The 27,214-nt window shown below is 46.0% G+C and overlaps 1 protein-coding gene across 1 annotated transcript in view; it reads left to right on the top strand.

Moving 5' to 3' along the window:
• The window catches only part of FAT2 (FAT atypical cadherin 2), a gene marked incomplete at both ends in the record, with an annotated part of 65,183 nt that overhangs the window by 20,326 nt on the left and 17,643 nt on the right, over positions 1 to 27,214 (top strand). Inside the window, 10 exons of the mRNA XM_082651634.1 lie at positions 1,731 to 5,789; positions 7,592 to 7,788; positions 9,817 to 9,970; positions 12,125 to 12,358; positions 14,629 to 15,012; positions 17,096 to 17,310; positions 18,254 to 18,391; positions 19,003 to 19,146; positions 20,781 to 20,978; positions 24,809 to 25,619. Of these exons, the coding sequence (XP_082507760.1) occupies positions 1,731 to 5,789; positions 7,592 to 7,788; positions 9,817 to 9,970; positions 12,125 to 12,358; positions 14,629 to 15,012; positions 17,096 to 17,310; positions 18,254 to 18,391; positions 19,003 to 19,146; positions 20,781 to 20,978; positions 24,809 to 25,619 (6,534 nt within the window). The remainder of the gene's footprint in view (positions 1 to 1,730; positions 5,790 to 7,591; positions 7,789 to 9,816; positions 9,971 to 12,124; positions 12,359 to 14,628; positions 15,013 to 17,095; positions 17,311 to 18,253; positions 18,392 to 19,002; positions 19,147 to 20,780; positions 20,979 to 24,808; positions 25,620 to 27,214) is intronic.

Below are 27,214 nucleotides of genomic sequence, written 5' to 3'. Positions count from 1 at the left end.
AAAATATCATAAAATATGATAAATGAAATAAGAATACTAATAAGCGGTACTCCTCTGAGTGAAGGACCTGTACCCCTGAGCAAAATTACTCAGGTATACGTCATGGTATTAAATAGGTAATGGTCTCATCACAAGAAAAAAATGTATTTGTAACTATGTCAAGTGACGAATGTTAACTAAATTTATCGTGGTAGTCATTTCACAATATATACTTATACATATATCAAATTATGTTGTACACCTTTAATGCAATGTTATATGTCAATTATATCTCAATAAAACTGGAAAGAAGTACCAGTTATGCAAGCTGAATACGTTCTAGAGATCTCTGTATGACACTGTGCTTATAGTTAACAATACTGTATTATAACCTCTAAAAATTCAAGAGGGTAAAATCTCATGATACCTGTTCTTACCACAGTATTAAAAAAGGAAAGGAAAAAAAGGATAGTTGCAGTCCAAGTAAAGTGAGACTCTAAACACTGTGATAACTTTGAGAATTTTTTTTTAGGAAAATATGATTAGTTTTCAACATTATCTTTTGTGAACTATGTAACGTCACATAATCACAACTTTCCTCAAAACTTAAATTTGAAATGGTATTATGTATTTATCTAAATAAACATTAAATTTTAAAAGGATTACAAAAATGATAGGTAATCAGACATGGAGAAATTACTTCATTTTTGATTCTCATTTGGGCTTCCTCATATGTCAAGGAAGACTCCTTTGGGTACTAGAATCTCTTCAGTTCTCTAATACTTGCTAGTCTTCGCCAAAGAAAGCCTGTAGTTCTCAGGCCCAGACCCTTTTAGCAAGCAATAGATTTTATCCAGATTTTAAGAAAATATTTTCCATTGACTGGTGTTTGCGGTAACTTCTGATTTATGACAAGCAATAATGGTTTTCTTTTTAAAGTACCAATATAAAGCTGCCTGTTAAAAATATTTTAAATTAAAAAAATAAACCAGTTTGAAGGAAAATATCCATTAAATAATGACATAAATCATATACTATACTATTGTATAGGTAGTGGCTGAATATTAAAAAAAATTGTAAAGGCGGTGTGAGAATGCCTGAAGTTTAGGAAATCCAGGTGTGGTGGAAAGGGCATTTGATCAGGAGCCTCAAGATCTGTGTGTGCTATCCAGTCCCTCCCCACTCAACCCGTTGCCACTCACTCCCAAGCCTGACAATGGACTTTCCCACAATAGACTATACGAGGACTAGACGAGGTGGTTTTTCCAGTCCGTATCAGTTTTGACAATTTATGACCCCATATTTACAATTTTCATCTATCAAGTATATAATCAAAGCTATTACAAGTTACGTAAAGAATGGGTTAAAATTCTAAATAACGTAACTGAAGTTTGTCCTGTAAAAGTCAACACTGAAATACAGAGTGGAGTGTGCTTTTCCTACAAAGTATGTCTCCTTTCTTTGTTCCAAAAACCTACTACTGCTTTAGTTTATAGCTTAAGTTGCAGCCCGAACACTTAGTGATCATTGGAGCTTCCATTTATGGAGCACCTAATATGAGCACCACATAAGGAATTTCGTAAAGTATATATCTACCCTACACATTATATCATAATTAAATCCAGGGTGGTGCAGGATGTGGATTTTGCCCTGTCCAACTTTTGTGTGATTACCTTTTACTGATCTAGAAAGCCTAGCTGGTACCTCTTGAGGGTGTGGCAAACTTCAATTTATCTTGTCTTTTGTTTCAGGGAACAGTGAAGGTTTCTTCAACATCAATGCCCTACTAGGCATCATAACTCTGGCACAGACACTTGATCAGGCAAATCATGCCCAGTATACTCTGACAGTGAAGGCAGAAGATCAAGGCTCCCCACAATGGCATGACCTGGCTACAGTGATCATTCATGTCTACCCCTCAGAGAGCAGTGCCCCCATCTTTTCAAACTCCGAGTACTTTGTAGAGATCCCTGAATCAATCCCTGTTGGTTCCCCAATCCTCCTTATCTCAGCTACAAGCTCCTCAGAAGTTACCTATGAGTTAAGAGAGGGAAACAAGAATGGTGTATTTTCCATGAACTCATATTCTGGACTCATTTCTACCCAGAAGAACTTGGACCATGAGAAAATTTCATCTTACCGGCTGAAAATCCGAGGCAGCAATATGGCGGGTGCATTTACTGATGTCATGGTTCTTGTTTATATCATTGACGAAAATGACAATGCTCCCATGTTCTCAAAGTTGACTTTTGTGGGCCAAATTAGTGAAGCAGCTGCACTGAACAGCATGATAGTGGATGAAAACAACAACCCCCTTGTGATCCGTGCCTCTGACAGTGATGAAGAAGCTAATTCCTTGTTGGTCTATAAAATTTTGGAGCCAGAAGCTCTGAAGTTTTTAAAAATCGATCCCAGCATGGGAACCCTAACCACTGTATCAGAGATGGATTACGAGAGCATGCCCTCTTTCCAATTCAACATCTACGTCCATGACCAAGGAAGCCCTGTCTTATTTGCACCCACGGCTGCCCAGGTCACAATCAATGTCAGAAATATAAATGACTGTCCCCCCAGGTTCTCAGACCAGATATATGAAGTAGAAGTACTGAAGCCCATCCACCGGGGTATGGAGCTCCTCATGGTGCAGGCCAGTGACGATGACTCCGAAGTCAATTATAGCATCAAAACTGGCAATGCTGATGAAGCTGTTGCCATCCATCCCATTACTGGTTGCATATCTGTGTTGAATCCTGCTTTGCTGGGACTCTCTCGGGAGCTCATCATCAAGGCTTCTGATGGCCTGTATCAAGATACTGCACTAGTAAAAATTTCTTTGACACAAGCCCTTAACACAAGCTTACAGTTTGACCAGGATGTCTACAGGGCAACAGTGAAGGAGAATTTGCTGGACAGAAAGGCACTGGTGATTCTTGGTGCCCAGGGCAATTGTTTGAATGACACCCTATCTTACTTTCTCTTGAACGGCACAGATATGTTTCATATGGTCAAATCAGTAGGCGTGTTGCAGACAAGAGGTGTGGCATTTGACAGAGAACAGCAGGACACTCACGAAGTGGCGGTGGAATTGAGAGACAGTCGGACACCTCAGCGGGTGGCTCAGGCTCTGGTCCAAGTCTCTGTTGAGGATGTCAATGACAATAGCCCTGAATTTAAACATCTGCCCTACCACACAATCATCCAAGATGGCACAGAGCCAGGGGACGTCCTCTTTCAGGTATCTGCCACTGACCAGGACTTGGGGGTGAATGGTGCTGTCACATATGCATTTGCAGAAGATTACAGATATTTTCGAATCGACCCCTATCTTGGGGACATATCATTAAAGAAACCCTTTGATTATCAAGCTCTAAATAAGTATCACCTCAAAGTCATTGCTCGAGATGGAGGAACCCCATCCCTCCAGACTGAGGAAGAGGTACTTGTCATTGTGAGAAATAAATCCAACCCACTGTTTCAGAGTCCTTACTACAAAGTCAGAGTGCCTGAAAATATCACACTCTACACCCCAATTCTCCACACCCAGGCCCGGAGTCCAGAGGGACTCCGGCTCATCTACAACATTGTGGAGGAAGAGCCCTTGATGCTGTTCACCACTGACTTTAAGACTGGTGTCCTAACAGTGACAGGCCCTTTGGACTATGAGTCTAAGACCAAACATGTGTTCACAGTCAGAGCCACAGACACAGCTCTGGGGTCATTTTCTGAAGCCACGGTAGAAGTCCTGGTGGAGGACGTCAATGATAATCCTCCCACTTTCTCTCAATTGGTCTACACCACTTCAATCTCAGAAGGTTTGCCTGCTCAGACTCCTGTGATCCAACTGTTGGCTTCTGACCAGGATTCAGGGCAGAACTGTGATGTGTCTTACCAGATTGTAGAGGATGGCTCGGATGTTTCCAAATTCTTCCAGATCAATGGGAGCACGGGGGAGATGTCCACAGTTCAAGAGCTGGATTATGAAGCCCAACAATACTTTAATGTGAAGGTCAGGGCCATGGATAGAGGAGACCCCCCACTAACTGGAGAAACCCTTGTGGTTGTCAATGTGTCTGACATCAATGACAACCCCCCAGAGTTCAGGCAACCTCAGTATGAAGCCAATGTCAGTGAGCTAGCAACCTGTGGACACCTGGTTCTCAAAGTCCAAGCTCTTGACCCCGACAGCAGGGATGCCTCCCGCCTGGAGTACCTGATTCTTTCTGGCAACCAGGACAGGCACTTCTCCATTAACAGTTCATCGGGCATAATTTCTATGTTCAACCTTTGCAAAAAGCACTTGTATTCTTCTTACAATCTGCGGGTAGGTGCTTCTGATGGGGTCTTCCGAGCAACTGTGCCTGTGTATATCAATACTACAAATGCCAACAAGTACAGCCCAGAGTTCCAGCAGCATGTTTATGAGGCAGAATTAGCTGAGAATGCAAAGGTGGGAACCAAGGTGATTGAGTTGTTAGCCATAGACAAAGATAGTGGTCCCTATGGCACTGTAGATTACACCATCATCAATAAACTAGCAGGTGAGAAGTTCTCCATAAACCCCAGTGGCCAGATCACCACTCTGCAGAAATTGGATCGGGAAAATTCCACAGAAAGAGTCATTGCTATTAAGGTCATGGCTCAGGATGGAGGAGGACGAGTGGCCTTCTGCACTGTGAAGATCATTCTCACGGATGAAAATGACAACCCCCCACGGTTCAAAGCATCTGAGTACACTGTATCCATTCAATCCAACATCAGTAGAGACTCCCCAGTCATCCAGGTGCTGGCCTATGATGCAGACGAAGGTCAGAATGCAGATGTCACCTACTCAGTGGACTCAGTGGAGGACTTGGAAGAAGAGGTCATTGAAGTCAACCCAACCACTGGTGTTGTCAAGGTGAAAGAGAGCCTGGTGGGATTGGAAAATCGGGCCTTTGACTTAAAAATCAAAGCCCAAGATGGGGGCCCTCCTCACTGGAACTCTCTCATGCTGTTACGACTTCAGGTGGTTCCTAATGAAGTATCCTTGCCCAAATTTTCTGAACCTCTATATACTTTTTCTGCATCGGAGGACCTTCCAGAAGGGTCTGAAATTGGTTCTGTTAAAGCAGTGGCAGCCCAAGATCCCGTCATCTATAGTCTAGTGCAGGGCACCACACCAGAGAGCAACAAGGATGGCATCTTTTCCTTGGACCAAGACACAGGGGTTCTAAAGGTGAGGAAGGCCATGGATTATGAGTCCACCAAATGGTACCAGATTGATTTGATGGCACATTGCCCCCATAATGACACTTACTTGGGTTCCTTGGTCTCTGTCAACATCCAAGTGAAGGATGTCAATGACAACAGGCCTGTATTTGAGGCTGATCCATATAAGGCTGTTCTCACTGAGAATATGCCAGTGGGGACCTCAGTCATTCAAGTGACTGCCAATGATCAGGACACTGGGAATGATGGCCAGGTGAGCTATAGGCTGCCAGTGGACCCTGGCAGCAATATCCATGAGCTCTTCGCCATTGACAGTGAAACTGGCTGGATCACCACACTCCAGGAACTTGACTGTGAGACCAGCCAGATCTACCACTTTTATGTGGTGGCCTATGACCATGGCCGGACCATCCAGCTATCTTCTCAGGTCCTGGTCGAAGTCTCCATTACAGATGAGAATGACAATGCCCCCCGATTTGCTTCTGAAGAATACAGAGGATCTGTGGTTGAGAACAGTGAACCTGGTGAACCTGTGGCCACTCTTAAAACTTTGGATGCTGATATCTCTGAGCAGAACAGACAGGTCACCTGCTATATCACAGGTAAGTATACCTATCTTGGAACAGAGTCACTGGGGTGCGTTGAAAAAAGTCCAATAAGAGGTTCCCTAAGACATGGCTCTGCCACTCATTAGCAATGTGACCTTGGGTAAATCACTTAACGTCCCAAGACCTCAACTGCTCCATCTGTAGTCTTGGCATGCCTGTTCTCAATCAACTCACAGGGATGCTTGTAAGATCTAACTTGCAAAAGCTTTGAGAGCTTTTTGCAAAGTGCATTGTAAAGAGGATTTCTTATTACCTTAGATGGAGTAGATAGACTAGAAGTGAGATTCTGCAACTGTTCTTGGTTAGCTTCTGGGAGACAGAGAGGGAATCAACAGTTGTGTGGTCCATGAAAACTCTGTGAGGTGACTGTCCTTGTAGAGTAGTATTCTGCCTAGGGCAAGTTGTCGATAGTAGAAAACGCTGCCTAGTCAACCATAGGACCTAAGTGCTGGAGCAAAAACACTTTCTTGGATATGATTCCAGCCCAATCCCCTCATTTCATACATGGGAGAACCAAAGCCCAGATAGGGGAAGAAACTCAACCAAGGTCACACTCCAAGCTTGCATCAGGGCTGGGGTTAAAACCATACCCTACAAACTGCTTTCCCCAGTGGATACCTATTGTAAACCTACATTTCCCCAATCTCTGCCCAGTGGCTAAATGTGCCGATCAGTGGCTAAAAGAGAGTTTCTTTACTTCTCAGTGTCCCTTTCCCCATCTCCCCGGTACCATGTCATTCCACTCCCATAGTCATGGTTTTTTCTGCTATCACAGCTGTCTGGTGGAGAGTTAATGAGCCTAAAGTTCCAACCAAGAATCATAGACTCCTGGAGACAGATCCTGGATCTGAGCTGTTTGAAATATGGAGTCTTAGTGAAATAGAATCTTGTCATCTTGTAATATCAGACTCTTAAAAACACAAAAGTCTTAAAATCTCTGAATAATAGAATAATAAATGTCAATATATCATCAACTCTTGGAATAGTTTAATCTGAGGACTCTGGCATCTTAGAATCTCAAAAATCCATCTCTCCTCTCAGTGATTGGTATCAAGGAAAGATAACTCAGAAGCAAATCTAGCGATCCATCTGAACCTCCACTTAGCCTGTGTCCTCAGTCATAAAATAAAGCCTCAGAGAGTGTATTTATTTATTTAATTTATTTTTGGCTGCATTGGGTCTTCGTTGCTCCATGTGGGCTTTCTCTAGTTGTGGCGAGTGGGGGCTACTATTCATTGCGGTGCATGGGCTTCAGTAGTTGTGGCACGTGGGCTCAGTAGTTACAGCGCATGGGCTTAGTTGCTCCACAGCATGTGGGATCTTCCTGGACCAGGGCTTGAACCCATGTCCCCTGCATTGGCAAGCGGATTCTTAACCACTGCACCACCAAGGAAGCCCCCGCAGAGAGTTTTTACTGATCATTTCCCACCCCTCCACTGTTGAACAGATACTAGATACTAGAAGGTTCTTTTCTAGAATTGCAATCTGCTTCCCTTTAACTTCCTCCGATGCCTTCCAATGCACAAAAATAAAAAACCTGCCCTTCAGCCACATATTCTGGAGCAGTGTTTCTTGCAGTGATAATTCCATTTAATGGAGGCCTTTGAAGTTGGTAGAGGCTTCATAACACCAGATAAACTGACTCATTGCAGAATTATGGGTCCTTAGCTAAGGGAGGAAATTTTTGCCTTTCCCAACAATCCTAAAAAAGAGTGTCAGGTGGGCAGCCACATAGGGCACAAAGCCTGGTTTGTTCCTGTTGCTTGGATTCAGGAAACTCTGTCCCATCTCTTTAGAGGGAGACCCCCTGGGCCAGTTTGGCATCAGCCAAGTTGGGGATGAGTGGAGGATTTTCTCGAGGAAGACCCTGGACCGTGAGCACATGGCCAAGTACTTGCTCCGAATCACCGCTTCTGATGGCAAGTTCCAGGCTTCAGTCCCCGTGGAGATCTTTGTCCTGGACATCAATGATAACAGCCCGCAGTGCTCACAGGTGAGAGCCTGGTGAGGGTGGGGGAGGAGTAGAGGCAAGGAAGCTGGAGTGAAGGGCAAGAGGAAGGAGAAGGACTCAGGGTACCATCTCTGGAACTGGACATCGTTGACCACACTTGCCCTTGCTTCTCCTTGGCTGGCCTCCGACTAGTGCCCTAGGCAAGGGCAATTCTAGGTGATTCCTCCCACCGCCTCTAAAGGGATGTCACCAAGCTCTTTAGGACCCATGGTCCATACCTCTTCCCCTACACTCCATAAAAATATCCTTTTCTCTGCAAAACATATCCAGAAGTAAAGTAAATTCTTCATTCTCAAAAAGGCCTGCTATGCCCAGTGGGAAAGCCCCTCCACTGCTCAGCTTGTTAGCATGGCTCACTGTTATCAAATACATCCAAAGAGACCTTCCCCCGAGACACCCCACACCACTCGCCATGCCTATATGGGCCTATCCCTACATATGAATAGGTTATACAGAGCAACAGAGACCCTACTCCAGGTTATACGTATAAACAAACATGCAGACAGGGCAGTTACACTTTTGATAAGGGAGACTTTCCTGAGGACTTCACGTAATTCAACACTAAATTTCCCAAGGAAAATGTTGAGTGGTGTGTGTGTGTGTGTGTGTGTGTGTGTGTGTGTGTGTGCGCGCGCGCACACGCGTGCACATGCGTAAGGAGAGGAACTGCATTCTTAGAGGGCATAGATCAACAACCACTGTCATGTAGCACTGCTTTTAAACATATTTTTTTAAACACAGTAAATAATTTTTAACTTTGGGGAGATGTGCATTACTTCAAAGTTTGCAGATAAAGTTAAACTATTAACATTTAAATTTTATAACATCAAATTAGCATAATTCAAATTTATATAAAATCCAGCTATTCAGTATATATACATAAACGCAAACTTATACGTAGGTACTCACATACACGCATAGTCAAAGGATCATGTACAACTCTCTATAAATATGCAAATACCTATATATATATATATATATACACACACACACAAAGATACACATAAGCATACACCTACATACCCACAACATTCATCCATAAGTATACCCATCCATATACACAAATGTACATCTATAACTCACACATACTTACATATGCATGTGAATATATATATATACTTCAATTCTTCATACTTTATTTGTCCACACACATATATATGGACACACACCTTGGAACACACAAAAATCATATATACTATCACCTTTTCTTCCACTGTCTTCCACACTCCAACCTCATAGAAGCAGAGTAGAAAAAGAGAACCTGGGTTATCAAGTGGAGTGCATGGAAAAAAGTCTTTGCAGGATCCAAGATGACCACTTTTTGGGTGGTCTCAGAAGGGCAGCCTTTTTGGGGAGAATGGTAGCCACACCTTCCTCTTCTTTCCCCTCAGCATCCTGTCAACCAGCCTGCACCCTCCCCATGCTGGAAGAGGCTGGGGTCAAGTTCACCCTGGCCTTCTCAGAGGTGGTCAATAGCATCCCCAGAGCCAGGGAAAGGAGGCCTGGGGGCTGTCTCCACACAGCCCCTCAGGCACAAAGCCCCCACCTGGAGCACGTACAGGTGTCCATGTTCACCCACACCATGCAGTGGGGGGACCGGTTTGCTTGGAAGCTGTGCCCAGAGCCAGCAGCTGGAAGAGCACTGGGTTCTCAGGGAACTCCAGCCTCTCCCCTGTGCCACCCCTTCTGCAATGTGGCCCTGTGGAGTAACAGATTGCGGCAGGTCCTTCTAGCCCTGAGTGTGAGCTTTCAGATGATGGAAATTCTCTCTCATTCTTTGCTTTTCTGACTATGTCTCTTGTCATCATTCTCCTTGTTTTTAATCTCCATTTTCCTTGCATGTTCCATCTTATTCTGTTCTCCTCCCCCGCCCCTGCTTCTCTCCCCTACCCCCTTCCATCTCTGCTCTCTAATCTCTCTCTCTGCTTCTGTCTCCCTCTCTGTCACTCTGCCTCTCTCTGAATCTCAGCGCATCTCCCATAATCCCCTTCTTCTTTGTTCTATCTCCAGCTTCTCTACACTGGCAAAGTCAGTGAAGATGTACCTCTAGGACACTTCATTTTGAAAGTTTCTGCAACAGACTTGGACTCCGATACCAATGCTCAGATCACATATTCACTGCATGGTCCTGGGGCAGATGAATTTAAGCTGGATCCTCATACAGGTAGGTTTCCTGAGCTGCAGGATCAAGCAAAGAACTTATACACTGCATAACCAGGGCCCAGTACCCAGGCTCCTTAGAAAAGAAACAGGAATTTACTTATCCATCCCTCCGTCTGCTCAGCAAACATATATTGGCACTGTGTGTCGAGCATTCACTAGATGCTAAGGACATAAACTGATAAGACAAGATGTAGGTCTTTACAATCCAGTGGGAAAGGCAGTCATTGAATCAGTGGTTTGAAGTGTGCTAAGAAAAAATGCAGGATGCTAGGGGAGGTTTCACAGGAGGACTTAAATTTGGGATCAGGGTTAAGTAAAACTTCTCTGAGGAAATGTAGCCAGGGGGTAAGAGAGTGGTAGGGATGGATATTCAAGGCAGAAGGAGATTTTATACGAGGACTTTGTTTTGGGAAAGAGCACGCACATCTGAGGACCTGAGAGACAGCCAGAAATTGGTGCACAGAAGTGGGGGAGGGAGAGAGAGCAAAGGATGAGGCCCTCTGAGCAGGGGGGCCAAATCCTACCTTTAGAGCCATTAAAGGATTCAAGCAGGTGAGAGTCATGGTCAAAGACATGATCTCAAGATTGTATACTGCGGATTGAGATAAAATCTCATAGCATTGTTGCAAGGATCCCAACAAATAAAGTATATAGAAATCTAGCCCAGGTCTGGCACATAATAAGACAGGGTAGAGACTGCTTCCTTTAGAAAAGGAGCGATCCATGCCCTGCTGCTATAAGGAAGGGTGTGGAGACGGACAGCACAGAAGGCCCAGGTGACAGAGAGCCAGCTGCTGACACTTGACTTGGAATCAGTAGCTCAAAGGATGCCTTGGAGATTCCTGAGTAGGGAGGTGGCAGGTGAGAGCTGGTATCCCAGGAAGCTGTCTGGCTAGAAGGAGACAGCATTGGGACTTCCTTGGTGGCGCAGTGGTTAAGAATCCGCCTGCCAATGCAGGTGACACGGGTTCGAGCCCTGGTCCGGGAAGATCCCACATGCCACGGAGCAACTAAGCCCGTGCACCACAACTACTGAGCCTGCGCTCTAGAGCCCGTGAACCACAACTACTGAAGCCCACGCACCTAGAGCCCGTGCTCTGCAACAACAGAAGCCACTGCAGTGAGAAGCCCACGCACCGCAATGAAGAGTAGCCCCCGCTCGACGCAACTAGAGAAAGCCCGCACGCAGCAACGGAGACCCAACGCAGCCATAAATAAATAAATAAATAAATAAATAAATAAATAAATAAAATAAAAAGGAGACAGCATTACCCTGTCTGACCCCAGCATGGGCATGCTGAGTCACCCCAAGTAGGTGACCTAATCTCTGTTGCTGTTTGTCCAGCTGCAGGATGATCGGTGGGGTTTTTTAAAAAAAAAAAAAAAACTCGGCAGTTTTTCTGAGTATGGAAATAATACATGCTCATTATTCAAAAATTCAAACCACGTAGGCATGTATTATGTGGAAATTGGAACGTCTTCATGATAACCAGCCTCTCCCCCAAAGATAAGCACTCTTGGTGTATATTCTATCAGACCGGTTTTCCACGCATCCCCCACATCTCTATGTAGCATACTACGTTGTGACTTTTTTCTCATAGCAATATCTTGGCGCTATTAACAAGGCAGTACATAAAGCTCTATCATAATTCCTTTTGTGTTGCATAGTATTTTACTATATGGCTAAATGATAATATATTTAACCAGTACCTTTCTGAAAGACACAGGATATTTTCAGTATGTTGCTATTTATAAAGAATGCTGCAGAGAATATCTCTATATGTATATTTTATCCTTGGGTTGATTATTCTATAGGATACATTCCTAGAAGTAAAACTGCAGGCCAAAGGATAAACCCATTTTATGTGCTGTTAGAAATTGCCTAACTGGCCTTTTAAAATGTTGTGCCTCTTTGTAGCTTGTTGGTGTGGATCTTAAATTGGGGATGTGGTGGTGGAATGTGACTAGGGAGGCGAGCAGGTGTGGGAAGCTACAAGACTGAACCCTTTTCCTAACCATTTGTACACAGGACTGACCCCTTTTCTCTGTGACAGCACACTGCATGGCTGGGTTTGTCTCACACAGACATCAGGAAGTCACATGCTGGGGTCATGGCCCCCAGAGAAAGCTCACTTGCTGTCCTTTCTCCGGCCAGGGGAGCTGACCACACTCACAGCCTTAGACCGAGAGAAGAAGGATGCATACAGCCTTGTTGCCAAGGCGACGGATGGAGGCGGCCAATCGTGCCAGGCAGATGTGACCCTTCACGTGGAGGATGTGAATGACAACGCCCCCCGGTTCTTCCCCAGCCACTGTGCTGTGGCAGTCTTCGACAACACCACAGTGAAGACCCCTGTTGCGGTGGTATTGGCCCGAGACCCAGACCAAGGTGAGAAAGAGAAGGATTGGAGGCCACTTGCTTACAGGGTCACCCTGGGCGAGGGTCCGGCTTTCTCTGTGTTGCTCTGATACTAGCAATACCTCACTCCTGAGCCTACAGACACGTACAAGTAGAAAATGCCCACAAACTGCATACCTAAGTGCTAGGTACGAAAGATTTTGGCAATGTTTCAAAGCTGGTATGGGGCATTTCAGCCTCATTGTTTCTCACTGCCACTTAAGACCTGGAGCCCTTTCAATCCCACCATTTAACCTCAAGAACATTTGAATACAAACATTTAATGTGAAATACACCAATCAGAATTATTCAACTCTGATTAATTGGCCACAAGAAAGAAACTTAGGGCACAAACTCCATTAAGCCTATCAAATTCTTGGATCAATTTTCTAGTCAATGAAGTGGAATATTTTACAATTTTGCATTTTAATTTTAATGACATTGTTTTCATTAGGGTTCTTTTCCTTTTACTATTTACAAGGCAAATTGGATTCATCCAGGAGTCTTCATTCCATATTATACCAATTATAGCTTCTGATATCATGAAGTGTTTCATTGTGGAGATCTCTATATCTATAGATATATGTATATATATATACATGTTTATATACATATATATACACATATACGTGTGTGTGTATATATATATATACACACATCCAATTTTCTTGAATTAAATTTTATAATTTAGGTGGGGTAAAAAAATACCCTCAGGGTCAAAGTTGCCAGAGGAACATAGGATATGACAATGATGAAGATGATGATGGTGATAAAAGAGGGAGCAAAACACCCTGCTTTGTTTGACACCAACAGAGTAAATTTAAGACTTCTTAGAGGAAGTGAGTTTTATGTTGGCATTGAGGAAGGTGAGTGATTTTGGAGGAATGCAGGGGTCCTAGGGAGGGCAAATAGCAGTGCAAAGGCATCTAACATCTAAGGCCCTGCAAATGCTCGATTAGCCAGTGCTTGCACACCTCCAGGGACAGGAAGCTCCCTACTTCCTAGGCAGCCCCTTCCTTCCAGGGTACCTCAGATAATTATCAAGTGTTACCTTTTTGGAGCAGACATCTGTCAATCACGGTCCTGCCCTCTGCAGCCACACAGATCTCCCAGACCCTCGCCCATGACAGCCCTTCAGACACTAGGAGGCGGTGACTATCTGCTCCAGCCTCAAGGTTCCCTTTCTGGGTAGAAGGGCCCTAGTTTCTTCAATCTCGTGTTTCCAATCCCACCTTTCTTCTAGGATTCGTCCTCTGGCCTTGCATCAATTAACCATTAACACTTCAAAGCTGTTATTATTATTCTAACCCAAATATTCCACCTCAATATTCCAAATATAGCCTGACCAGCACCTCTCTCTCTCTCCAGAAAATTCATACATGGGAGAATGTGCATGGTATGCACATTTATTTCATGTAAATTCAATGAAAGGGCTGTGTGTCCCCACGTGTGCATAAGACTCAATCCCTATAGGCTCAGAGCCTGTGCTTTTCCCACTGGGTAAGGCTCTCATGGCTGAGCACTAAATGTTGGTGTTCTTTAGACCCTATGGTCCCTACATGAGCCAACTGCTTCATCTGGTCCACAACCCAAGGAAATAATAGCACCTGAGTCAGAGCTGGAAAAACACTACATGCTTTGATTTACTAAGAACTTTCTGTGGGTGTGTGTTTTTTTGTTTGTTTGTTTTGGTTTATTTTGACATAATTATAGACTCATAGGAAGTTGCAAAAATAGTACTGAGAGGCCCAGCACCCTTCACCCAGCTTCCCCCAACGGCAGCATCTGCAGTATGGTATCAAAGTCAGGAAACTGGCCCTGGGACATTACTGGTAATTGGACTCCAGTCTTATTCAGATTTCACAGTTTCTATATGCATGCATTTGAATATGTATGCGAACACCACCACAATCAAGATACAGGATTGTTCTATCACAACCAAAGAACTCACTATGGGTGCTTTTGATCTTGCACAATTTTTATTTTGTGAGCTGACCCTGGACCCTAACCTCCACATAAATAGCTTCAGATGTCCTCAAGGGCTTGCAGAACCCTCGCCTTCATAAGAACCTTTCTATGAGGCCTTGAACCCCACCCTAGTCAAGAACCCTCACATGAGAGTCTCATTGCTAACAGCCTAAGCATGTTAGCCTTTATGGGGACCCTACTGGCTAGGCCCTTCTCTGGCTGAAAGTTCTGCGGCAGGCAGGGCCAGAGGAGGGTCCCTCTGTATGAATCACGCGCTCTGTCTCCCCCCACAGGCACCAATGCCCAGGTGGTTTACTCTCTCACGGACTCTGCCGAAGGCCGCTTTTCCATCGAGGCCACCACAGGCGTGATCCGCCTGGAGAAGCCACTGCGGGTCAGGCCACAGGCAGCACTGGAGCTCACCGTCCGTGCCTCTGACCTGGGCACCCCAATACCGCTGTCCACACTGGGCACCGTCACCATCTCCGTGGTGGGCCTGGATGACTACCTGCCCGTGTTCCTGAACACCGAGCACAGCGTGCAGGTGCCCGAGGACGCCCAGCGTGGCACGGAGGTTCTGCGGCTGGCCACCCTCACTCGCCCGGGCGCCGAGAAGACCAGCTACCGCGTGGTCAGCGGGAACGAGCAGGGACGGTTCCGCCTGGATGCCCACACAGGTGAGGGAGCAACCCCCTACACACATACACACACACAGAATCTTGGGGAACACTGGACTCCTCGCATACCATAGCCCCTCCCCAGCATCCTTTAGCCCCTTCTTCACTCTCCATCTCTCCAGGTACCAAGTCCCTTCTTGTAGCATGGGGCCAGCTTACATGGAAACATCCCTTATTCCACTACATCCCCACCAAAGACTCTGTTGAGGACTCTCTCCTCCCAGTTTGCAGCTTCATAGTCCTGGCTCACACCCAGCCCTAGGAGGCTGAAGCCACCCTCCATCCTTGGCTGCCAAGGCACGAAGCACTTGCTAGAATCTGGGGCTTAGGCAGCCCAAGGCAAGGCTGCCTGCTTCCCTCCTGAAGCCTTCCCAAAACATCCGGGGACCCCCGAATTTTCCCTTAGTCTCATAAAGAGAGAGAACTAGGAAACCGGCTCTCTTCTCTCCTCCTAGCCACAGAAGGATCTAAGTCAGACTCCCAGAATCCCATGGAAGGGAGGACTCAGAGGCTGCTCAGGTCCGACCAGGCTCCATGTGGATTCCTCACCACAACACCTCTGCAACGGTGCGCTCTACCTCCTAAGGCATCCGCCTTACTGTTGAGCAGTATTCTTTTAGTTTTTATTACAGAGGCTTTAAACACATAACAAATAGAGGGAACAGTATAATGGACCCCATGTTCCCATCACCCAGCTTCAGTAATTATCAATATTTGTCTAGTCTGGTTTCATCTTTGCCCCCCATATCCACCTACTGCTGAGTTATTTTAAAGCAAATCCCAGACATGATACCATTTGGTTTGTAAATACTTTGGTGTGTCTCGCTCTCTAAATGATAAGGACTCCTTGTATAAACACAACCATAATACCATTATCACACCCAAAAGATAATAATTCCTTAATACAGTCCAATACCCAGACAATTTTTCAGATTATCTCACAAATGTCTTTTAGAAGTTGATTTGCTTGTCAGCATCCCCCAAATGTCCACATATTGCATCTGGTTGACAGGCAGTGTCTTAAGCATCTTTTAACCTCTAACATTTTCCTCTCCCTCTTTATTTCCTGCTGCCATTTATTTAATGAAATATTGGGGTCGTGTGTGAGGCAGGATTTTTAAAATAATTTTAGATTGGCTAGTTGTGTCTTTACGGTGTCATATAACGTACCTCTCTAGCCCCTATATTTATTATAAATGACATTTGGATCAAAGACCTTGATGCGGTTCAAGCTCAATTTTTTTGCCAACAAAGCTTCATAGATGATGCTGGGCTCTCCTTTGCACCACATGAGGAGGCACATAATGGCTGACTGGTTCTTTTTTCTGAGGTCAAGATTGATGGTGGGTTCGGGGGTTGTCAGCCTGATCCATCCAGCTCTTTTTCTAATGGTTTTAACAGCCTTTAATGATTATTTCCCAGATATATTATTTCATTAGGGGCTGCGAAATGGTGATTTTTCTAACCTTATCATTCCTCATTCATTTACTAACTGGAATTATTTTATAAAGAAGAGTGTTCTACCATTAACTATTCAGTTATCCAGGAATGGCAGGATAAATCCTTGTTCTTTTATTTTCCAGTGTTCAGAATAATAAATCTCTGCCCTAATAATTTGTTAAACAGCTTTGGGTATTATAAAACTCTATAATCTAAGTTCTGTCATTTACTAGGTGACTGAGCTTGGGCAAGTCACGTAGATGTTAGGAGCATCAGCTGACTTACCTAGAAAATGGAAATCACACTTGTTCCTGCTCTACAGGGTTATTACAGGTCTACATGAGATAGAGTGAGTATTATAGAATTAAATGAGATTTCAATGAAATAATACAGAAATAAATGAGGGGAACACTGCTGCTGAGAATGGTAATAAGGAAAATGAGAGGAGATAGAGGGGAAGGGGGAGGCTCTGGGAGAGAGAAAATGAAGAGGGAAGTGAGATGATGGAGGAGATGACGCAGGAGGTCTGTCTCTCCCAACCCAGTTGAGCTGCTTCTCCTGGGGTTTGGCTCAAGACCCCCTCAGTACTCTGCTTTTGTGGTCCCAACTGCCTCAATGCTCCCATCACCTCTTGTTTCCTCAGGGATCCTGTACGTCAATAAGAGCCTGGACTTTGAGACAAGCCCCAAGTACTTCCTATCCATCGAGTGCAGCCGGAAGGGCTCCTCCTCCCTTAGTGACATGACCACAATCGTGGTCAATATCACTGATGTCAACGAACACCGGCCCAGATTCTCCCAGGATCTGTACAGCACGAGGGTCTTAGAGAATGCCATCGTGGGTGATGTTGTGCTCACAGTAAGGATCTGCAATTTTGCCCTTTTGAGGGGCATGGACTCTGGGGTGGGTTCTTATCTCTCCCTCCCCCAGTCATCTATGAACATGGATTATTTTATCAATTAATACACTACAGACTTGACTCTGACTTGTAGCCGCTCAACCAAACTCTCTCATGATAAAATTTCTCAGAGCCACGTTTGATAAGATCTAGATCAGGTACTGAAAGAATGGGGCATAGGAGAGGCCCCAGGGGATGGCCAGAGGGACACTGAGTGTCAGCGTGGGAGGGGAGGAAGAGAGGGGACACCAAACAACACCTCTTTGCATTTAAACATGTAATTGCTCCCCACTTCATGGAGTGAAACCAAACTCTGTATGTCCACATTCGAGGTTCTCGTCTCCTTCCACCCCCTGATATGCACCCTATGCTCCAACCACACAGGAAGAGGTACCATTCCCCAAACATCCTCTGTACTTTCATACCTCTGGGCTCATATTGTTTCTTCTGCCTGGAATGCTGGCTCCACTCCCAGAAGCCTTTAGGGCTTCATGAATCCTCTTCTAATCTCCCCAGGTGAAATTTATCACCATAAAGTTGATCATACTTTGCCCCAAATTAGACTTGTCCATAAAATTAGACATTAAGCTTCCTGAGGGCTTATTCATTTTGGCACATTCCTCAACTCCTAGCACAGGACCCTAGCACCCTGTCAGTTATGAGTGAATGAGTGAATGAATGAATGAATGGATAGATAAACGAATGAACCATGCACGCTGACATCCATACTAGGATGTATGAGGAGATTCCCTTGGCAAGGACGACTATGGTCCAGGGATTGCCAGCCCAAGGGCAGTCTATGGGGCAGGGACATATCTGTGCCCCCTACACTCCCAGGGGCCAAGATTCCTTTCTGTTCCTTCTTGCCTCCCCAATCACAACTGTCACCCGCCTCTATTGCAGGTGTCAGCGACTGATGAAGATGGACCCCTAAATAGTGCCATCACCTACAGCCTCATAGGAGGGAACGAGCTTGGGCACTTTGCTATCCACCCCAAGAAAGGGGAGCTACAGGTGGCCAAGGCCCTGGATTGGGAACAGGTAAATCATGTGGGAGGGGCCCAATCTGAGCTCATCAGAGCAGAATACAGCCCTGCTGCAGGTCCAGAGGGTGAACTGTGTTCAACACCCCATCCTGACACTTCTCCAGACCTGCCCTCAGGGTCTCCCACTCCTTTTCTCTGTGGGTCCCCCTGACCTCAGCAGGAGAGGGGCTGAGTAAACTTTAACCTTCCTGAAAGAGCTCAGGCCAGCTTCTCACTATTAACCAGGGATCATTAGATCATTACAAGTTATCACTTATTGAGCACCTGCTCTGTGCCAGGAACTTTGCTAAGTGATGTACATACATTACGCCATTTGGTCCTTACGCCATTTGGTCCTTAAAGTAATCCTAGGAGGTAGGTCCTAATACCGTCCTCACATAAGCTTAGTCACTTTCTCAAGGTCTCACATCTACTAAATGGTTAAACTGGAAGTCAAACCTACTTCTGCCTGACTCTAGAACCTGAGCCCTAAAAGGCTATGGGAGAGTAATGAGGGCAGGCATAGGGGAGTGTCTCCATCTTATTTTTCTAAAAACATTAGTCATGAATCAGGGGGCGGAACTGAGTGGTCTTGTTGCTAACTCTCCCCTGGGCATCTTACTGTAGATTTCTAGCTACTCCCTGAGGCTCCGAGCCGCAGACAGTGGGAAGCCCCCACTGCATGAGGACACAGACATTGCTATCCAAGTGGCGGATGTCAATGACAACCCACCAAGATTCTTCCAGCTCAACTACAGCACGTCCATCCAGGTATGCTCAAGCTTCCCAAAGCATCCTGAATCCATCTTCCCTTCATATCCCTCCTAGTGGAGGGCACTCACCACTGACACCAGTCCACCCAAACAGTGACTGTGACCTTGCATTGATAACCCTAATGGCAACACGGTCTGCTGAAGGGGATGATGGATTACACAATTAAAAATTATCAGGCACTGTGCTAGGCACGTCCACATCCATGATCTCATGGGGGACTCACACAGCCATATGGAAGTAGACAGTACCCATTTTATAGATTTTTTTAAATGGAGGTATAGAAATGTGCCACAGTCAAAATGTGGCAAATTTGGGATTTGAACCCAGAAGATCTTCCAGATCCCAAGCTATTTCCACCATACTAATGGTTTGTGAATGGGATTTGGAGAGAGTCTTAAGATTCCGTGGGGGAACTGTAACCACAAGGGGTGAGGGAGGTGAGGAAGTAGGTAAGAGGACAGAGTTCTGTGTCGCACTATGCATCAACCAGCGTCACCCCACTTTCACCTGTTTTGTATCATGAGTATGAGTTAGGATGCTTTGGCTGCAAATTAACAGATCACCTGACTAAAAGCTTATTAAATAATAAGGCCTTATTATTTCACATAGCAAAAGGTCTGCTCGTGGGAAATTCTATTCCAGAATTGGTTATTTCAGCAGGAAACTGATATCACAACTTTGGGTTACCTTCTTCAAAATTCCTGTACCTTCTCCCTCATGGTAACAAAATGGTTGCTGCAGCTCCAGCATCACATCCTTGCTAAACCATCTTCAAAGGCAAACAGATGGGGACTTCTTTTGCAGAATCTGTTTTTATCAAAGAAGAAGACTTTTCAGAACCCCCAGCTGGTAGACTCCTCCAATGATCAGAAATGGATTACATGATCGCCCTTAAATCCAAAAACTGGCACAGGGACTCAGATTATTGTAACTGACTTAAACCAATCATAGTCCATCTCCTCTTAGGAGGGGTATATCTTTGCTGAGGATATTGCCACCCATCGCCTGAACAAAGGTCGGGTTTTGTAAGAAAGGAAGGAAAGAATGCCTGTTGGATAGGCAATTACCAGTTTCTGCTCATAAGATACTGTTTGTAGATAAGGTTTTGATGCTAAAAAAGAGAGTTAACAACCACTGTGTTATAGCATACTGAATTCCCGTGTTATAGAACAATGACTGGAACAATAGCCAGGGGATCCATTTTTTTCTGTTAATTCCTAATCATCTTTGAATTTTCTCATTGGTCCTCTAATCAGAAAACCATTTATAGGTTTTCAATGGACACTATGAATCACAAAATTCCCACATGGACCCCAGGCACTAATTTATATACATGAGTCATCAGCTATGTGACTTCGGCAAGTCACCTCTATAGGATAAAGGGACTCTAAAGACCCTTCCAGCCCCAATGGGCTTTGTTTCTAAAAACCAGCACTGCCCTCAGGAAGTTCAAAAGTCAACAACTAATTCACAGATGGGCAGAATGAATGAATGACATCTTAAGATGCAGACATGACCTGGGAGCAGTCAGAGTGCTGAGGACTCATCCCAGAGAAGAGGACCCGGAAAGATATGAAAGAAAGGACTGGGACTCATTTTGCTCTTTGATTTCCTGTCTCTCTTGGTCTCAGGAAAACTCCCCCATCGGCAGCAAAGTCCTGCAACTGATCCTGAGTGACCCAGACTCCCCAGAGAATGGTCCCCCCTACTCATTCCAAATCACCAAGGGGAACGATGGCTCTGCCTTCCGAGTGACCCCGGACGGATGGCTGGTGACCACTGCAGGCCTGAGCAAGAGAGTCCAGGAATGGTATCAGCTTCAGATCGAGGTGAGAGCTGTGCTGGGCCACTGGTGGTGACCATGGGGACAGAAAATGTGCTGACAAAAGTACCACCAGTGCTTCTCTTATTAGAAAAAACAATATACAGAACTCTTCCTTTGTGCCAGGCATCACGGGCATCACTGCATTAAATTCCCACAACATGCTTTACAGTGAGTACGGTTATTACCCCCAGTTTCCAAAGGTGGTAACTGAGGTACCCAGAGGTTAAGTTACTGGCTGAAAGTAATGCTACTAATAAGTGGTAGAGCTGGGCTGCTTCAAACCCAAGCATTCTGACTCCAAGCTCTCAATTCCTCCCCTGCTCCCAGACAGAACAAAAACTCCCGCACCCTGGCTCTAACTCCTTGAGTTTGGCCAGGACAGCTCTCTGAACCTCAAGTCTTTTTAAAGACCTACCTCAGAGAATTGGTGCTGTTATCGAACCAGGTTCAGTTTGTCCAACCATGCAGCAAACTGAAATGCTGAGATGCCGAAGTCTGCAGTAAAGAGAGGGTTTATTAGCAAGGCAGCCAAGCAAGGAGATAGGAGAACAAGTCTCAGAACCGCCTCCCAAAAGGCAAGGGGCTTGGGGCATTTATGGAATAAAAAATAAAGGAGCAGGGCAGTCTGACGCCTGGGGAGCGTGGGGAAAGTTGACAGGAAAAAGGTGCAGTAATCATAGTTCTGCCGCAGGTGTAACTAAGCTACAGGTCTCTGCACGTTCAAAAATGGAGGCAGTTAGCACTATCTGAGGGTTTTCTGCCCTCTGACGTCAAGGTCACCAAGCAGACCCTTGGGCATGCCCAGTTAAAGGGTCGGCGGTCCTACCCAGTCTTAACCAGCTCAACTCCAACGAGTCACGGTTGACTCCAAGTCCTGGAAAATAACTCTGGAAAACATCATATTGTTTAGGATATGTGCAGGTGCAAGTCTTTAAATGACCTTGTTTAGTGAAGGCAGGTGAAATGAATTTGACTAATCCATGGATCCTAATCCATGATTACCCACAGTTTCAGTGCAGGGGTCAAATGAGAGAACATATACATACATGGAGAGGATTATAGTGATATTATATAGGTTGTATGAGAACTGCCCAAGGAAAAGTGGCCAAGATGGTGATCAAACATTTCTCCCTCATTTCATTCCCCCAAATCCCTTTCCTAAATCTCAAATCTAGTGGATCCTACTATTCTGTGGACTTCTCTGGGCTCACAATGATGTAGTCATCCATTCAGCCAGCCAACCAGCCAGCCAGCCATTCCTCATTCAACAAACATTTATGAGTACTTATCATCATTCAACAAACGTTTATGAGCACCTATCATATACTTAACATTTATGAGTACTTATCACAGGGCATGCTACCTGCTAGTAGTATAGCAGGGGAAAGAAGGGGATGATCCCCATCCCCATGGGCTTTTGATTCTAATTATGGAGATAAGCAATAAACAGATGAAAGTGACAGGAGGCTCATAAGGCACAAGAGAGACACTTTCAGAGGGTGGCTGTCCTTGTGAGGAGGGGGCATTTGAGCTGAGATCTGAGGAGCTGCCCATGTGGAAAGTGGGCAGGAGAGCATCACAGGCAGGAAGAGCAAGATGAGACCAAGTGCCAGGGTGGGAAAGAGCTTGAAGTGACCTGAGGTGTTGCCACGTGGTCAGCGCATGGTGAGCGTTGGTGGGAATGAAGTTGAAGAGATGGGTTGGGTGGATCATTCGGGTCTCATAGCTTGGATGACCGTGTTATTTGAGGCCCAAACTGTGATGTTCTTGAGAGTGAGAGAGGCATTAAAAATAGTTAATTGGTGATAAGTGATCCACAAAGGTGAAAATCAAGACTGTCCTGGGCTAACCAGGAAGTAGAGTCATCCTAATGATAAGCCTTGATAATACTTTTAGATTCTAATCAAAGTGCAATTAGAAGGGATTGAAGGGTTTCAAAGAGAGAAGTGACCCTTCTTCTGTCTCAGGAGGCTTGTTTTTGAAGCTCTAGAGAAAGTCAGTTGAAGGGGGCAGGAGTGGTTGAGGGAGACCAATGAGAACTCATCTAAGCTGGAGGTAGTGGTGATGAGACCTTGAGGTGATGGTGAAGATGAACAAATGGACATATCTGCGACAAGTTTTGCTTGGAAATAAATGGGAGTCGGTGGTGGATTGGATATGAAGAGAGAGAGAAAAGAGAAGAATCATGACCACTCCCAGGTTCCTGGCTCCAGTAAAGTCTGGATGGTAGGGCCACTTATGAGACTGGAAAGACTTGGGGTGGGGGAGGGACAGGTTTATGGGGTAAAATGAGGGCTCTGCTTAGCATGTGTTACCTTTCAGGTGTCCATAAAATATCTAAGTAGAGGTGTCCAATAGGCAGCTGGGAATGGGAGTCTGCAGCTCAGAGGACAGGTGTGGGCTAATGTAGAGGGTCCTCAAAGCCAAGGACATGGGTGTGAATATCTAGGGAGGCAACAGCTTCCTGACCTTGGTATACTGGCCCAGACAATCACTCAGTAACTATTGGCATCATCACTCTCTCTTGCATTTGTCCTGTATTTCTACTTCCGTTCACTGGGAGGCACTATAGGCCAGCAAAGAAACAGGCTATGAACACAAGAAGAAGTTCAGATTCTGCTCTGGCCTTACCTGCTGTATGACCTTGGGCACGTCACTTGACCTCTCTGAGACTCAGTTATATCTTTTGTAAAATAGGACACTTCAGGGTACTTACCTCATAAGAAAGATAAACTATGATCGTGCATTTAAAGCATTCAAAAGTGACTGGCACACAGTTTGTACTCAGTTAATATTAGTTATATATTATTCTTAGCAGTAATATTAATGATTACTGTTGCTATTTATATCTCATCAGTGTTATGCACAATTCCCAGCAGTAGGTGTAATATTGCACCTTTCTCCTGCACTCAAAGCGGATCCACGTGAACAAGATATTACCGTAGGGAAAACCGTGAAGACCCTGCTGACAGCTGAGAAAGTGATAACATTACTGAGGAGAGGAAGGAAAGCTTCCTCCTTGCTAAGTCCAGACAGAAAGTTGCAGAGATGTCTGGTGAAATGTGCAAGGGAAAGGCATTTCTAATTTACAATCTTTCCTTGCTTAAGTGAGGTCACGTTGCTTCAAACCTGCAGTGGCTTTTCGGGCCTGCCTTAAATCCAACCTCGTGCTCCTCAGCCCATCAGCGACAGCCTGGGCTTCCCTCTCTGCTCACCTCTGGCCCTCAGCCCTGCCCGCTCCTCCAGCAGCAGTGGTCCCTTCCTGCTGTGTTGAGCATTCTTTCCCACCAGAGGGCCTGACGCTTGCTGTTCCCTGTCTGTCACCTCTTCTCCTCACCTCTCTTTTCTTCTGATCATAGCAGACGGCCTGGCCCATACAAGGCACTCAATAAATATTTGTTGGCTGAGCTGAAGAAGACACGCCCACCCCAACCCCGACCCCAGTCACACAGTAAAGAGGTGTAGGAGAACCTCCTTAGGCTGACAGGGGCCATGAAGGGTGTACCCTAGAATCACTAGGAGACCTTTGATGACCCTCCTAAGGAAAGAGACAGAATGAGAGAAGCTCAAGAGGTAGGAGGCCGCGTGTGGCTGGAGAGGCTTAGGACGGGCTCAGAGAAGTGTCAGATGGAAGGTGGAGTGAAGTTTTAGCACCCACACCAGTGATGTGGGATGTAACTCCCTCCACAGAGCCCTCAGCGCTTTTGGAGTTACGATTTTCCCTTTCAAATGCGACAACACGCTGAGCCTGCCCTGGAGCAGAGGGACGTGGCTCCCCGGGGAGGCCCCGACAGCCCCGGTCCTATGGTAATTCGGTGCCCGCTTCGCCCACAGGTGTCAGACAGCGGCACCCCGCCCCTCTCATCTTCCACGTCGGTCAGCGTCCATGTCAGGGAGCAGAGCCACTACCCACCCTCCGCCCTCCCACTGGAGATCTTCATCACCATCGGGGAGGAGGAGTTCCAGGGCGGCATGGTGGGCAAAATCCACGCCACAGACCGAGACCCACAGGACACGCTGACCTACAGCCTGGCAGGAGAGGAGAGCCTGGGCAGGCGCTTCACAGTGGGCACGTCTGATGGCAAGATCATCGCTGCCCAGGGGCTGCCTCGGGGCCGCTACACGTTCAACGTCATGGTCAGCGATGGGACCTTCTCCACCACTGCCGGGGTCCATGTCCACGTGTGGCATGTGGGGCGGGAGGCTCTGCAGCAGACCGTGTTGATGGGCTTCCACCAGCTCACCCCGGAGGAGCTGGTGAGTGACCACTGGAGGAACCTGCAGAGGTTCCTCAGCAACAGGCTGGACATCAAACGAGCCAACATCCACCTGGCCAGCCTGCAGCCTGCAGAGGCCATGGCTGGGGTGGACGTGCTCCTGGTCTTTGAGGGGCATTCGGGGACCTTCTCCAAGCTCCAGGAGCTGGCATCCAACATCACTCACTCAGCCAAGGAGATGGAACACTCGGTGGGAATTCAGATGAGGTCAGCCATGGCTGTGGTGCCCTGCCAGGGGCCAGCCTGCCAGGGACAAATCTGCCAAGAGACCGTGCACCTGGACCCCAGGGTTGGGCCCACGTACAGCACAGCCAGGCTCAGCATCCTGACCCCGCGGCACCACCTGGAGAGGAACTGCTCCTGTAACGGTGAGGAATGGGACTTCCCCAGGACAAGCAGTGCTGATGGCCCAGCCAGACCGACTCCAGGGATGGAGATCCCAGCAGGGGGCTCTCTGGGGTAGTCAGAGGGACATTTTAACAGGGTTAAAGACCAGGGACCACCACAAGACAGGTGCGGCCTCACAAAAAAATCTAGTCATGGAATAGCACCCTAGTTCTGGTCACTTTTTGGAACTTTGAAAATAATGGTAAGAATTCAAGAGGCAGTTCAGCATCACAGCTGAAAGCATAGACTCTGGCATCAAGTTGCTTGGGTTCAAATCCCAGCTACGCCACTAGCTAGCCAGGTGACCTTAAGAAAATTATTTAACCTCTCTGTGCCTTTGCACTGTTGTAGGGATTAAATGAGAATTAAATATCAAGTGCTTGCTTAGAAAAGTGCCTGACCTACAGAAGGTGGTCAATTAACCCAAGTTACTAGCACTACTACTATTATTACTATAACCTGATAGTTTTAACCTCAACGTTTAGACTAAGCAGCTCAGGTTCAAACCCCAGCTCTGTCATTTACGAGCTGTGTAACTTTGGGTGGCTTACTAAAACCCTCTGAGCTTTTTCCTCATCTTTGAAATAATGAAGATAGTATCATCTGCCTCCTTGAGTTGGTTTGGGGAGTAAATTACTTAATGGATATGAAAGCATTTTAACCCCTAAGCTGTCTCATACTAAGCACCCCATCAGTGGTGGCTACCATTCACATGGTGGTAGTTGTTGCTATAAGGACTCTGCTATGTGCCGGTCTCTGTGTGTATGTTACCTAAACTCATCACCACCACCTTAGGAAGCAGGATCATTAGCTCCATCTACAGCTGAAACAGGTATGGGGATTGTATTGGTTTGCTTGAAACTGTACAGCCTCCAGTGAAAGGCTGGTTATTCAAATACCTGTGTCCCACTCTAAAGCCTGAGCTCTTCGCCAAACTCTTTAGGAACTTGGTGTTCTGACAGGACTTACCCCAGTGCCCCTGGCATTAGGACCAATGCCCTGGATCAGCTCAGGTGCATTTGCAAAAGGGGAATGACATCAGCCCCGCCCCCTTGCCCCCTGCCTGGCCTGGCCTAGGGGTCCATCCAGCTTGCATTAGGGAAATTCTAGGAAGATTTGTGGACTTTCTCCAGGGCCCTCTGGATTTACACTAGGTGAGCTACTCTAGGAGTATGGGGTGGGCTGGGGCGGCAGGTGTTCCCTTCTTGTGTCTCTTACCCTGGAGTCGGCTGCAGGGAAAGCTGTGATGGCTGAAGGTTCTCTCCTGACCCCCTGACATCAGATAGCAGAGGTTCTAAAATTCAAGGTTATGCAAAATCACCTGGGGAGCATGTTTATAAAGTGACCTGCTCCTGGCTGTCACCTGCGGAGTTTTTTATTTAAAAAACTTGGGTGACGCCTGGAATTGGCCTTTTTAGCCAGCACCTCAAGCATTTCTGAAGCAGGTGGGCCAAGGGCTGCACTTTGAGAAATACTAGGGAGGCTGGCTCACCTAACACCAGAACCACTTGGAAAGAAGTTTGGTTTCTGTTTGTTTGTTTGAACATTTTAGTGAAACAGGACATACAGAAAGATC

Source organism: Grampus griseus (assembly GCF_964374135.1).
Source record: "Grampus griseus genome assembly, chromosome: 3".
Taxonomy (NCBI): Eukaryota; Metazoa; Chordata; class Mammalia; order Artiodactyla; family Delphinidae; genus Grampus; species Grampus griseus.
The sequence above is the reverse complement of the archived record's forward strand: the minus strand, read 5'-3'. Positions and strand labels throughout refer to the sequence as shown.